Source organism: Chrysemys picta, chromosome 12 (assembly GCF_011386835.1).
Source record: "Chrysemys picta bellii isolate R12L10 chromosome 12, ASM1138683v2, whole genome shotgun sequence".
Lineage (NCBI taxonomy): Eukaryota > Metazoa > Chordata > Testudines > Emydidae > Chrysemys > Chrysemys picta.
Genome location: NC_088802.1, coordinates 445652 through 459628, shown reverse-complemented (window position 1 = coordinate 459628; position 13977 = coordinate 445652). Strand labels below are relative to the sequence as shown.

Sequence of the window (13977 nt, the reverse complement as noted above, 5' to 3'; positions counted from 1 at the left end):
CTGGTTCCGGAAGCTGTTGCCATGGAAACATTTTGACTCAACCCCGGGACCCGGTGGAAGCGACACAAAGGGGAGGGGGACCCTCGTAACCACGGAAACCAGCCCCCCCCCCGCTCTGCCCGTCGCCCCGTGACCCCGGTAACCGCCCCCCCCCCCGCGCTGCCCGTCGCCCCGCGACCCCGGTAACCGCCCCCCCCGCGCTGCCCGTCGCCCCGTGACCCCGGTAACCGCCCCCCCCGCGCTGCCCGTCGCCCCGTGACCCCGGTAACCGCCCCGTGGGGGGGGGAGCCCCCATGGCGCGGCGGCGGCTGGAGCGGGCACTGCTGGAGTCGCGCGGCAGGGAGCGGGAGGAGGCGGCCCGGGGCCCCGCACAGCTCCGCATCCGGCACCAGCTGCCGCTGAGCAGCGACCCACACGGGATCTACAGCCTCCGCTTCGCGCCGGCCGGGCGGTGCCTGGCAGCCGGGTTCGGCAACGGGGCCGTGCAGGTACTGGGGGAGAAGGGGGCTATGGGCGGTACCGGGGGAGGGGAGTTGGAGGGTAATGGGGGGAATCACAGAATCTCAGGGTTGGAAGGGACCTCAGGAGGTATCTAGTCCAACCCCCTGCTCAAAGCAGGACCAATCCCCAACTAAATCATCCCAGCCAGGGCTTTGTCAAGCAGGGCCTTAAAAACCTCCAAGGAAGGGGACTCCACCACTTCCCTAGGTAACGCATTCCAGTGCTTCACCACCCTCCTAGTGAAATAGTGTTTCCTAATATCCAACCTGGACCTCCCCCACTGCAACTTGAGACCATTGCTCCTTGTTCTGTCATCTGCCATCACTGAGAACAGCCGAGCTCCATCCTCTTTGGAACCCCCCTTCAGGTAGTTGAAAGCAGCTATCAAATCCCCCCTCATCCTTCTCTTCTGGAGACTAAACAATCCCAGTTCCCTCAGCCTCTCCTCATAAGTCATGTGCTCCAGACCCCTAATCATTTTTGTTGCCCTCCGCTGGACTCTTTCCAATTTTTCCACATCCTTCTTGTAGTGTGGGGCCCAAAACTGGACACAGTATTCCAGATGAGGCCTCACCACTCGAATAAAGGGGAACGATCACGTTCCTCGATCTGCTGGCAATGCCCCTACTTATACAGCCCAAAAGGCCATTAGCCTTCTTGGCATATGGCACACTGTTGACTCATATCCAGCTTCTCGTCCACTGTGACCCCTAGGTCCTTTTCTGCAGAACTGCTACCTAGCCATTCGGTCCCTAGTCTGTAGCAGTGCATGGGATTCTTCCGTCCTAAGTGCAGGACTCTGCACTTGTCCTTGTTGAACCTCATCAGGTTTTTTTTGGCCCAATCCTCTAATTTGTCTAGGGAGGGGAGGTTGGAGGGTAACAGGGCTGTGCGGGTACCGAGGGGGGGTTATAGGGTCCCGGGGGGGATAGGAGGTTGGAGGGTAACAGGGCTGTGCAGGTACGGGGGGGAGGGGAGGTTGGAGGGTAACAATGCTGCATGAGGACCAGGAGGGGGCTGGAGGGTAACAGGGGAGAGGGGATGTTGGAGGGTAACGGGGCTGCATGGGTACTGGGAGGGGGTTGGAAGGTAGTTGGGGGAAGGGGATTTGGGCCACGTGGGTACCGGGATGGGGTTGGAGGGGGTACCGGAGGTGGATGTAACACTGTTCCTGTCGCATCATCCATCCCATTCTCAGTTTTCCCCCTCGCGCTCAGATTGTGAACGTGGCCACAGCCTCCCTGCACTCGTCCCTTTTCCGAGGACACCGTACGCGCCACGCGATCACTGCCTTGGCCTACCACCCGGGCAGACCCAGCCTGCTCCTGGCTGTGGGGGCTGATGGCATCATCTCTCTCTACAGCATGGACTCAGAGACACTGCTGGCAACAGTGACAGGTATCAGGAGACATTCCATAGGGTACCTTGTCACCATGTGCCTGGCGGGTGGGCCTTTCCCTCTTCTCTCCAAGGGAAGGGTTGCAAGGGATCTCTTCTCCAAGGAAAGGGCCAGGAGCCCTGGCCCTATGGTGTGGGGGGGTTGGTGAGCTGGGGGAATCCCTTCCTCACCTTTGTCCTTGTTGCTGGTGTAACAGCCCTTGCTGGTTGCTCTCCCCATGTCTGTCCCACCCCAGAGAAGGAGAATGAGATCAATGCCATGGATTTCTGCATGGACGGCAGCACCTATGCCACAGCTGGCAAGGACCGACATATTCGGCTCTATGACAGCCACACCAACCAGGTGAGTGGAGAGGGGCATTCCAGAAAAGGGTGCAGGCAGCACGTATGAGGGGAGGGGTGGTGCCTAGGGGAGGGCTCTATCTGGAGTGTGGGTGGGCAGCAAGGATGGGGTGTTCTGTCTTGGGGAAAAGCCATGCCTGGAGTTGGGGGGGGGGGGTGTTGCCCCTGCTCCCAGCTGTGTGTCCCAATCACCCCATGACCCAGATTCTGCTTCCCTTCCCCACAGCTGTCCCACATTCTGCAGGCTCCTGACTTCATGACTGGTGATGTGACACCAAGCAGTGGGCACTCGCGCCGCATCTTTGCCCTCCGTTTTCACCCTGGAGAGCGCCATATGTTCCTGACAGCTGGCTGGGATGACTGTGTGAAGGTCAGGCCCTGCATTATGGGTGGGTATGGATGGAGGGGTAGCAGGAGGAAAGGGAGGGGGCTGTGTCTGTGGCCTCTGGCTAATGGGGAGAGGTTCTGGATGCTACCATTGTTACCTGTCTCTTATCTGTGCCTAGATCTGGGACAAGCGGATGGCAAAGGAGGCTCAGAGAGTGATCAATGGGCCTCACATCTGTGGCCCAGGCCTCGACATCCAGGTGAGATGTGGGAGGTGACAGGGGGCATGAGTTACACCGTGTGGGCATGCAAAGTCTTGGCGAGGGCTGGTCTGTGCTGACCCTGAACCAATAGCTCTGGGACCAGGGTCACCTGCCCCCCAATACCCTATCCCCACTGGAGAAGTAACCTTTACCCACGTAGGGTAACTATGCTCTGGTACCAGCTCCTGCGTGCCCCGGGGGAGAGATACAGCCCCATATCTGAGCCTGACTCCTTTCCCCCCAGGGTAACCGTGTGCTCACTGGCTCCTGGGTGCCCCACAATGCACTTCAGCTCTGGGATCTACGGACATCCCAACTGCAGAAGAACCTCCCCTTTCCTGGGGGCCCCACGCAGGGCCAGTTCCTCTACGCAGCCCGGTTCTGTGACCAGGACATAGTGGTGGCTGGGGGCAGCGGCACCAGTGGAGCCAGTGCCATCCACACTGGCACTAACCAGGTGAGACGGTGTACCCCTGCTTGGGAGTAAAGGGGGAGTAGGCATTCCCCACTTGGGGGGTGACAGTGAGAGCTAATGGAACTGGGTTACATCTTGGGGACAGGGGGTCAATGTGAGCCAGGGAACAGGATGGGGGATGTTTGGGGCCCTGGGCGGTATGAGCCAGGTGAGGAGGGCAGGGGAGGGAGTGGTTGGAGGGGTGGGGTGAGCAAGGACAGCAGGGAGGTTGGGGAAGTGAGCAAGAATGGAGGGGTGGGGCAGAGGAAGGCCAGGGATTGGGTGGTGTGAGCCAGGGCAGCAGGGTGCTTAGTCCTGGGTGACATGCTCTTTGTCTCCAGGTGCTCGGCGAGATCCTGCTGCCCAACAAACCGGTGCAGGCTGTGGCAGTAGCACCCGGTGGGCGGGTGGTGGCTGTGGCTGGCGTGGGAGGGAATCTCCACATCGCAGACCTGCACTGAGCCCCAGCAGAGAGGGGGTGAGAAGGGGACAAACCTGGGAGTCACAATCCCCCCCATCTACAGCTCCTCTGATCTATGGCTCTCCCACATGATTCTGCCCCGCCAGGACTACGGCCCTCTGTGATGTCTGGGAACACAGGCCCCCCAGACCCTCCTTCCCAACTCCCCTGCACCCCTCTGTGAGACCTGGAGCATCCAGACCCCTGAGCACCTGCTGGCATCTAATAAACTTCCTGCACCTGAAGAGGTGACTCGTGGGGTCTGTGAATACGAAGGCCTGGCCCATGTGCTGGGAGTCACGAGGGGGGGGGGGGGGAAGCTAGCCACTTGCTGGGAATTTATGGGGGGACACTGGGATTTGTGAGGACATGTGTTTCTAAACCACTTCCTGCCACTGCTTTGTGCAGGGAGGTGGGGGCTCATCTCCAGCAGTGTTAAATTTCCCTCAGTTTGGTGAGGACACCCCCAGCACTCCCCAGTCCTGGGCTCGGCCAGCCTGTGTCCAAGCAACAGCCTCTGGAACCAGGAAACTCTGTGCAGGGAGCATCTACACTGCATCTGGGAACACGCCTCCCAGCCTGGGTAGGCAGACTTGTGCTAATGTGCTAAAAAGAACTGTGGGGACATCGCTGAAGGCTCATATTAGACAGCCAATGACTACACCGCTGTTTTTAGCTCACTGTCAGCTGCAATGTATCCTCGGAGGAGAGACAGCCTCCACCCTCATCCTCCCCCTCCACCCGCTGCAGGGACAGCCTCCGCGCGCACACACACACACACACACACACACCCCTCTGCAGGGACAGCCTCCGCCCTCACACACACACACACACACACACACACACACACACACACACACACCCCTGCAGGGACAGCCTCTGCCCTCACACACACACACCCCTGCAGGGACAGCCTCTGCCCTCACACACACACACACACACACACACCCCTGCAGGGACAGCCTCCGCCCTCACACACACACACACACACACACACCCCTGCAGGGACAGCCTCCGCCCTCACACACACACACACACACACACACCCCTGCAGGGACAGCCTCTGCCCTCACACACACACACCCCTGCAGGGACAGCCTCCGCCCTCACACACACACACACACACACACACACACCCCTGCAGGGACAGCCTCCGCCCTCACACACACACACACACACACACACACACACACACACACACACACACACCCCTCTGCAGGGACAGCCTCTGCCCTCACACACACACACCCCTGCAGGGACAGCCTCCGCCCTCACACACACACACACACACACACACACACACACACACACACACACACACCCCTCTGCAGGGACAGCCTCCGCCCTCACACACACACACACCCCTGCAGGGACAGCCTCTGCCCTCACACACCCACACACACACACACACCCCTGCAGGGACAGCCTCCGCCCTCACAAACACACACACACCCCTGCAGGGACAGCCTCTGCCCTCACACACCCACACACACACACACACCCCTGCAGCTACAGCCTCTGCCCTCACACACCCACACACCCCTGCAGGGACAGCCTCCGCCCTCACACACACACACACCCCTGCAGGGACAGCCTCCGCCCTCACACACACACACACCCCTGCAGGGACAGCCTCTGCCCTCACACACCCACACACACACACACACCCCTGCAGGGACAGCCTCCGCCCTCACAAACACACACACACACACACACACACCCCTGCAGCGACAGCCTCTGCCCTCACACACCCACACACCCCTGCAGGGAGAGCCTCCACCCTCACACACACCCCTGCAGGGACAGCCTCCGGCCGGGGGGAGTGAGTGAGGAGAATGGGGATGGAACAGGGTGGGGGCAGGCACGCTAGGTGGGAAGGAGCAGCAGTGCAGTCATGAGACCTCCTCAGTGCTGCCAGCTCCCAGTTTCCTCCTCACAGTGATGTGATTTTTGGCCTCTGTTGCAGTCGGTTTCCTGATGATGCAAGAAACTCTCCAGCCTTTCTGGGAATTTCAGCCTGGCACACGGGAAGACCCTTCTGGTTGGCTGCCTTTCCACCTCCTGGGGACGAGCAGCCAATCAAGGCTGCTGCAAAGGCAGCTGGAGCTCCTCCCCTCCTCTCCAGAGCTGTGTCTGGGTGATGGAGGGGCAGGGGGAGCAGCCAACAACATCCTTGCAGGAGGGGAAGGAATGAAAAGAGTCCCCCTCCCTCCCCCATCCTTGCAGCTGGGAAGGGTGAAGAGGAGCGGCCTGGGAGAGGGTGTGAAGAACCCCTGGTACTAGAGGAGGAGCAGAGGTTGGGGTTGGAGAGCACAGAATTAATGCATGAGAATGGGGGAGAAGCTCTGGAGACACCTCTGAGTCCCATCCCTCCCTCCCCCCCCCCCCCCCCCAGCAGCAGACCCACCTTTCACTGGAACCTGCCCAGAAAGGCAGGAGCTGTGCACTGCAGCTGCTGAGCGTGAACAGCAGGAGTAGTGCAGAGGGAGGAGATGTCTGCGGGCTCTGGCACCGGAAATCCCCGTGGGTTACAGCTGCAGCGATGCTAACCCCCTGGGCACAGCCAGAGCTGCTGCTTCACCAAGACAAGCTGTGGGGGGGATCTCCACCAAGGCTGGGGAAATGAAGCAGTAAGACTGGTGCCATCAGGATCGGGGCAGGAGACATTGCCTGGATCCAGTCTGGAGCAGCTGCAACCAGCGTGGGCATCTGCCCTGAATCCAGAGTCACTCCAGTCTGGGATCAAGGATCTTTCACCGTAGGAGAAAATCGTGTTTCCCGCCCATGGGCTCCTCCTGCTGTAACTGCAGTGACTTTTCAGGTGAGTGCGGGGTTGCTGTGCCGAGTGGAGAGGCTCAAACATCCGCCCAGTTTGGTGTTTGTAAAGGTAAATTGGGCCATCTCTGTGCTTCAGCGTGATGCGGGGAGGGGCAGCATGTGGGGGAACATCCCCACTTTGGATGTGACGTTTGCCAGAGCCTTCGCTGTTCATAGTGTGATGGCAGAATCCCCAGGGAGCCCTGACAGCTCAGCCAGGGACTATGGAATGAGCTGCCTGGGAGCCATGCTTACCCCTCTGGTGTAGCGCCAGAGCCGGTGGGGCAGGGCTCTCTCCAGACAGTGTGGGCCCAGTGCTCCCAGCAGCCCTTCTGTTTTGCAGGTCTGGGGCATGTGCAAGGCACTGGTGCCATGTGGGGGCTTGTCGGGGCACTGGTCCTGTCACACCTGGTATCCCTGTTGTGGAATATTGTCTGCTGCGTGAGGCACACGGCACACAGAGGTAGGTGCTGCAGGGAGGGAACAGTCTGTTCAGAGCACAGGGGCACAGTTCCTCCCCCCCTTAACTATAACCCCTATGTGGGGCTCCTGTCCCCTGCTCCTCTGCCTCCCAGACTGTCTTGGTGCACAGGGGGTACTGGCTCCTGGGTCCCCCTCCCCATATATCTCCAGAAGGGGCTACTGCCTCCAGTCCCCTCTCCCCCTCTGCCTGTTTTGTGTCTTGCTGCAGAGGGCACCCTTTATCCCCCTCACTCCATGTCCCAGCCCCAACTCCTCCCTCTCCCCATCTCACTCCATAGGGAGCCCAGCTCCCCTTCTCCATGGCTCCCAGCCTGTCTCATGCCAGGCTCCCCCACCCAGAATCCCATCCCTCACTGACTCCCTCTCCTCCCATGTCCCTGCCTGCCACACCCAACTGGCACCACCAGCATCCCAGAGATCTGTCCTCCCCCCACCCCCGTTACAGCCTGTGGGGCTGATCTTTTTCTTTCTCTCTCTGTCTCTCCCACCCTGCCTGCACAGATGAGTCCAGGAAGCTCTTGCCTCTGTTCAGCAGAAGGTGAGTCCAACAGAGGAAACAGCAGGAGCAAGGAGTCACTGCATTGTCCAAGCATCACCACTGAGGTCAGGGGAGGGGGGCAGCTTTGTCAGCCAGCGAGATGGAACAGAGGCAGAAAGAAGGGGGGAATGTCACAGGGAATCGGAACCAAGGACTAGAACCCAGGAGTCCTGACTGCCAGGCCTCCCCTCCTGCTCTCAACCCCTAGGTCCCACTCCCCTGCCAGAGCTGGCCCAGAAATCAGGGGTTCTGATTCCCCATCCTGCACATCACTACCCACTCAGCTCGCTCTGGCTGGACGGGCCCCTGGTTTGAATTAAGGGGATTGTTACAGACTGAGACCACATGAGCATTTTTTCCCTCTCTGAGTGTGTACCACCACCGCCACCTTTCCCCATCCTCCTCTTCCTCTGCCAGTCCCCTGCGCGTTCACCTTTGACCCTGGCTCTGAGCCATTTACTGGATTTTTGGTTTCCATCCCAGTGTGAAGCATGTGACTGAGGAGATTCCAGTCTATGGAAACATCAGTTACCTGCAGACAGGTGAGTAGCACCCGGGCCCCTCACAGGATCAGGCCCCATTGTGCTGAGGATGCCCGGTCTCTGCCCTGAATAAAAGAGCACACGTGTGCACTCACACACACAGTGTGTGTGGAGGGGCGATAATTCTGTCACCTGTTCTATGACATTACTGGTCGAGTCCCCAGCTGGCAGCAGGCATGTCAGCATCATCAATGCTGATTTGCATCTGCTGGGAGCCTGGCTCTTGGCTCTAAGAAGGGCCATTCATGGTCTGGTTTCTGAAGCAGCTTTGTCCATATATGCAAGGAGGCAGCAGCCCCCCTCCGTCCCCCCCCATCCTGAGGTCCCTGCAAGTCTCAGGCTTTGTTAAGACAGCCAGATGCTGCCTGTGAATGGGGGCTCCAGCTGCTCAGTACCTCTGCAAACTGGAGCCAACTTCTATCTCTGAGCTGATCCTGGACTCTCAGCATCAGCAGCAACCTTCCCTCTCCCTCTGTCGACAGGGCAAAGTTCTGGGTTTGAAAGCTCAGTGGTGCCAGAGTCCCAGGAAGAGCAGGAATCCAGCCCCAAGGTGAGCAGAGCTCTTGGTACATCTGTGGCCAAAACATCTGTAGCCACAGAAGCCGCAGCAGTCAGCTGGGGAGTTGATGGTGCAGGGGCTGTCCCCACTGACTGACTGACCTGTGGCATTAGAAATTGGGCAGGGTTAAGGTGTGGGTGGGGAAGCACAGGGCTGGGATATCAGGGGGCTGCAGGTTGTGATTGAGGGGTGCTGGTGGGGATGGGAGAGAGCCCAGGCTTGGAATAGCAGGGGACTGCAGGTCCAGATTGAGGGGCACCAGCAGAGTTGTGAACGGGGTGGGAGAGCTGGGGGCTCTGTAGTTGCGATTGTTACATTCATGTGTTCAGGGGCTGTGTGCGGAGATTAACTGCTTGCAAAGTGGCAGGAAGTGGTGAGTTATCAGCCCTGAGCATCTCTGTGCTGAGCCCATCTCCTCTCCTCGACCTACTTTCTGCCATTGACTGCTGGCTGCTCCGTGTTTGCCTCCAGCGAGCAGCGGGACCACCAGGCATGGAACTGGGGTGCAGTTTGCAGATGGTGGGGGTTAGCTCTGATGGACAGAGCAGCCAGCACAGAGCGGGAAGGGGACGCATGAGTGAGACTGAACACCCACCATTACCTCAGAGCCCTGTTGTCACAGACACTTTGGGGCTGATGGGAGCAGGATCTGTTGAGCTGAGCTGAGGCCCTAGCTGCATTTGTGGTCTCCTAGTAGGGCAGGCTATGCGGTGAGGGGGGCTGAGGCATCCTCTCTGCAAGGAGAGGGCTGAATAGCACACTGGGGAAGGCTAAAGCCCCAGGGAACAAGCTGTGGCGCACAATTCCCCAGGCACAGATGGTAGAGGGGACTCCGGGTATTTCCCTGCTCTGGAGATAAGCTGGTCCCTGAGTGTCGGGGGGCAGTTAGTGCCCTTCCTGCAGCCCATGAACCCCATAGCATGGGGGTGATGCTCTTCCTGAGAGGGAACAAAGGGACCCTCCCGCTAGTCAGGGGGTGCTCCGCTCCACCCTCCCCAGCAGGAGCAAAACCCATCCCACAGGGAATTTGTTGGTTACAAGAGAGGGTGGGAGTTAGTGCTGCCAGTGGCATCCTAAGCAGCCAGAGGCCTCCACCCAACCCTAGGGCACATGCCACCCTCCCCCCGACACCTCTGCTCTGTCCCCAGAAGCCTACGTGCTACGCCAACCTCAAGATGCTGAAACCCCAAGGCCGGCAGCTGCCAGAATCATCAGTGGGGGGTGCTGAGATCCAGTACACAGATGTGGTGGTGACGGGGCCCAGGCGGTCAGAGCCAGAGATTTGGGGCGGGGGGCCCCTGAAGGGCAGAGAGGCTACTCGGCCGCAGTCAGAGCTTTACGCGTCTGTGCACGCAGACAGGTACACAGCGAAGTTTGAGAACCAAGACTACGCGAACAACCATGCGGTTCCCAGCTGAAGGGTGGGGGGCTAACGGGGTTCTGTGTGCATGATCCATAGCAATAAATACAAGCTTCACTAATGGCTCCAGTGTCTCACGGGCTGCTGAGGATACAGAAATGCCCCTGTTCCAGCAATGCCACTGCCCCAGCCTGGGGCTATGTTCTCGTCCTGCCATGCCTACTTCTTCCTCAAGGAGCAAGATTCCCCAGCCCCGCTCAATAATGCACAGTTCTCCTGCCAGGGAAGGTGATGGGGATTGATACTTCTTGTACATGGGGGCAGGGGCGTATATAGTTATTAGTACTGTTGGGGCGGGTGGGGGGTAGTGCCAGTCACCACCTACCCTGCCACATTCCTGAGCTTGGTCTTCCCGTCATGCCAGGTACTAACATACCCCCCACCCTACAAAACAGAGAGGGGGGTTCCCCACGGAAGGCATGCTCTATGCAGGCCCCCACCCCAGTGCAATGAGAGATGGGCCCTGCCCCAAGCAGCTGGCATTTGATACTGGAAGAGCTGTGGGTGCCCTGTGTGCACCTCAGGCTGGGCTCTTGCATAGTGGGGGTCTGAGCCAGTGTGAGTGGAGGGGATGCAGAGGTGATGTAGGTAAGGCATGGGGGGGAGGCCAGGGTAAGGGCGGCTGCTCCCAGAGCCCTGCAGCCAGAGACGTGTAGTCTGGGGCATGGCCCCAACGGGGGCAGCAGACACCAGTCACAGCCCCCTCCCCAGGGCAGCAGCCTGGCGGATGCTGGCAGGTTTCACAGCCCGGCAGGCAGCTACTGTGGGGAACTGTCTCGGCTTCTGCACTGGCCCGGTGGGATCCGAGTCCCCGTTCCCCTGCCCCGCCCCCCGCACAGACTCTGCCCCCCCCAGCACGCGCGGAGTGTAACTCCAAGTGAGGAGTATCAGAGGGGTAGCCGTGTTAGTCTGAATCTGTAAAAAGCAACAGAGGGTCCTGTGGCACCTTTGAGACTAACAGAAGTACTGGGAGCATAAGCTTTCGTGGGTAAGAACCTCACTTGCATCTGAAGAAGTGAGGTTCTTACCCACGAAAGCTTATGCTCCCAGTACTTCTGTTAGTCTCCAAGTGAGGGCAGCGGCTTCAGCAGATGTTACTGAGCATGCTCAGCCCGTGCGCAGCTGCACCACCCCCGGTAAACGCGCCTGGGCACCGGTAACAACCCGACCCGGGTACACAGCCGCGGGGGAGGGGGGGTCAGGCTGACCCTGGGGCCCTCCCGGCGCTGGGCCCCACAGGACGGAAGTGCCCGGGGCAGGCTGGTAGGTGTAGTTCCTGACTCTCCTCGGACCGGACGTGACGTTAGCGTCTGCCACAGCGACGGGCGCTCCCGTCGCTCAGGAGGCGGAAGTGCCCCGCCCCGCTTTCCGGGGCACGCTGGGAAGCGTAGTTCTCTCACGCACGCCCGGCCCAGCTACGGCCACCCCCGCACACACCAACTGCCCCCCCCCCGCACACACCAACTTCCCCCCCCCACAGTCCCAGCCTTCGGCCCCCCCCCGCACACACCAACTTCCCCCCCCCACAGTCCCCAGCTACGGCCCCTCCCCGCACACACCAACTGCCCCCCCCCACAGTCCCAGCTACGCCCCCCCCCCCGCACACACCAACTCCCCCCATAGTCCTAGCTACTGCCCCACGCACACACCAACTGCCCCCCCACAGTCCCAGCTACGCCCCCCCGCACACACCAACTCCCCCCCCCCCCGTCCCAGCTACGCCCCCCCCCCCGCACACACCAACTCCCCCCCCAGTCCCAGCTACGGCCCCTCCCCGCACACACCAACTGCCCCCCCGCACACACCAACTCCCCCCATAGTCCTAGCTACTGCCCCACGCACACACCAACTGCCCCCCACAGTCCCAGCTACGCCCCCCCCGCACACACCAACTCCCCCCCCCCAGTCCCAGCTACGCCCCCTCCCCGCACACACCAACTCCCCCCATAGTCCTAGCTACTGCCCCACGCACACACCAACTGTCCCCACACACACACCAACTGCCCCCCCACAGTCCCAGCTACGCCCCCCCCGCACACACCAACTGCCCCCCCGCACACACCAACTCCCCCCCCCAGTCCCAGCTACGCCCCCCCCCGCACACACCACTGTCCCCACACACACACCAACTCCCCCCCCAGTCCCAGCTACGGCCCCCCACCGCACACACCAACTGCCCCCCCGCACACACCAACTGCCCCCCCGCACACACCAACTCCCCCCGTAGTCCCAGCTACTGCCCCACACACACACCAACTGTCCCCGCACAGTCCCAGCTACGGCCCCCCGCACACACCAACTGCCTCACGCAGCCCCAGCTACGGCCCCCCCCCGCACACACCAACTCCCCCCCACAGTCCCAGCTACGGCCCCCCGCACACACCAACTGCCTCACGCAGCTCCCCGCCCAGTGCCAGGGGGACTTTCCCCTCCATCCCCCCCACCCTCACTCACCCTTTTTGCGGATACAGACTAACTCGGCTGCTACTCTGAAACCTCTGAAAGCAGCTCCCCGAAGGGTGCCCGGTGACTCTCTGTTTAATGAGCTGCCTAGAGAATCCCATCAAACTCTCCACTTTTCTCACCTATTTAGTATCAATATAAAATCCCTTCAGATCTTGGTGGTTTTCTGTCATATTAAATATTTTTGATCTATTTCCTCCCCAATTCTCAAAGATAGATATAAAATATCCAGTGTGCATTCCTGTAGTAGCCATGGTGGTCCCAGGATATTACAGGGTGCCCCTTTGATTTATATACAAATGTTTGATATTATTCTCCAAACCGTTCCTTATGAATCCTTACATGTTAGCTTTTTTGAGCAGTGGCTGTGCATTGAGTGGAGGTTTTTAATGAAGCTGTCTACAGCAACATGCAGGTCACTTGAGTTGATAGTTAATTTACAACCCAGTGAGTAAGGTATATGAGGAGCTCCAATTTCCCCCTCCAATGTGCAGTGCTTTGCATTTAGAGAGAGGGTAGGTTAGGTAATGCCTTTTACAGGACCAGCTTCTGTGGGTGAGAGAGCCAAGCTTCTAAGCTATGCAGAGCTCTTCAGGAGAATATCCTAAACCATTCTAAAATTTTGCCCTCCTTTTTCTCTAGTTATCTTTTACTAATTTAATATTCCCTGAGATTTTCCCCGTCTCTCTAATTATAATATTAACATAAAATCCCCTCAGATTTTGACTTTTTCTCAAATTCTTGAATAGTGATAGCAAATCCTTGCAGATGTTGCCCCTTTTTGAATAACAATATGAAATTCACTCAGATTTTACCTCTGTGCCTACTATTGACTGTTGATATATAATCCCTCACAATTTTACACTTTCCTCTCTAGTTTATGAAAGTTGATTCAAAATTCTTCAGATTTTTCTCTCTTTAATGACTGAACATTGATATCAGATGCCAGATTTTTGCCTTTTTCCAGGCGCGTGTAGATCACCGTGGGCATTTCACTGACATCAACGTGGGGTGGTCTGAGAAGGTGCATGACGCACGCATCTTCAGGAACATGGGCCTGTACAGAAAGATACAAGCGGGGACTTTCTTTCCAAATCAGAAGATTACAGTGGGGGATGTTGAAATGCCCATAGTGATCCTGGGAGACCCTGAGTACCCCTTACAGCCGTGGCTCATGAAACCTTGCACAGGACACCTGGACGGCAGTAAGGAGTGGTTCAACAATACAATGCTGAGTAGGTGCCGGATGACAGTTGAATGTGCCTTTGGTGATGCCTTTATGGCTGGTTAGACCTTAATGAGGATAATAGTCCCATGGTCATAGCCGCGTGCTGTATGTTGCATAATCTCTGTGATGCTAAGGGTGAAAGGTTTGCTCAGGGGTGGAGTGCTGAGGCAGACAGCTTGCCT

At 58.7% G+C, this 13977-nt stretch overlaps 1 protein-coding gene across 3 annotated transcripts; it reads left to right on the top strand.

Annotated features, from left to right (window-relative positions):
* Nucleotides 1-157: 157 nt before the first annotated feature.
* LOC101931099 (uncharacterized protein SPEM3-like) lies at nucleotides 158-7573 on the top strand. 3 transcript variants are annotated; one of them, XM_024113404.3, is made up of 8 exons: nucleotides 158-488; nucleotides 1719-1899; nucleotides 2136-2242; nucleotides 2468-2611; nucleotides 2748-2828; nucleotides 3076-3288; nucleotides 3853-7025; nucleotides 7547-7573. In XM_024113404.3, exons 1-7 carry the CDS (start codon nucleotides 294-296, stop codon nucleotides 3868-3870), a joined length of 939 nt encoding a protein of 312 aa, XP_023969172.1. In that variant the 5' UTR covers nucleotides 158-293; the 3' UTR covers nucleotides 3871-7025; nucleotides 7547-7573. The 3 variants fall into 3 exon arrangements, with proteins under 3 accessions (XP_023969172.1, XP_023969171.1, XP_065420006.1); XM_024113403.3 differs by having other exon boundaries at nucleotides 159-488; nucleotides 3627-7025; XM_065563934.1 differs by lacking the exons at nucleotides 158-488; nucleotides 1719-1899; nucleotides 2136-2242; ... (1 more) ...; nucleotides 2748-2828; nucleotides 3076-3288 and having other exon boundaries at nucleotides 3742-7025.
* Nucleotides 7574-13977: the final 6404 nt, after the last annotated feature.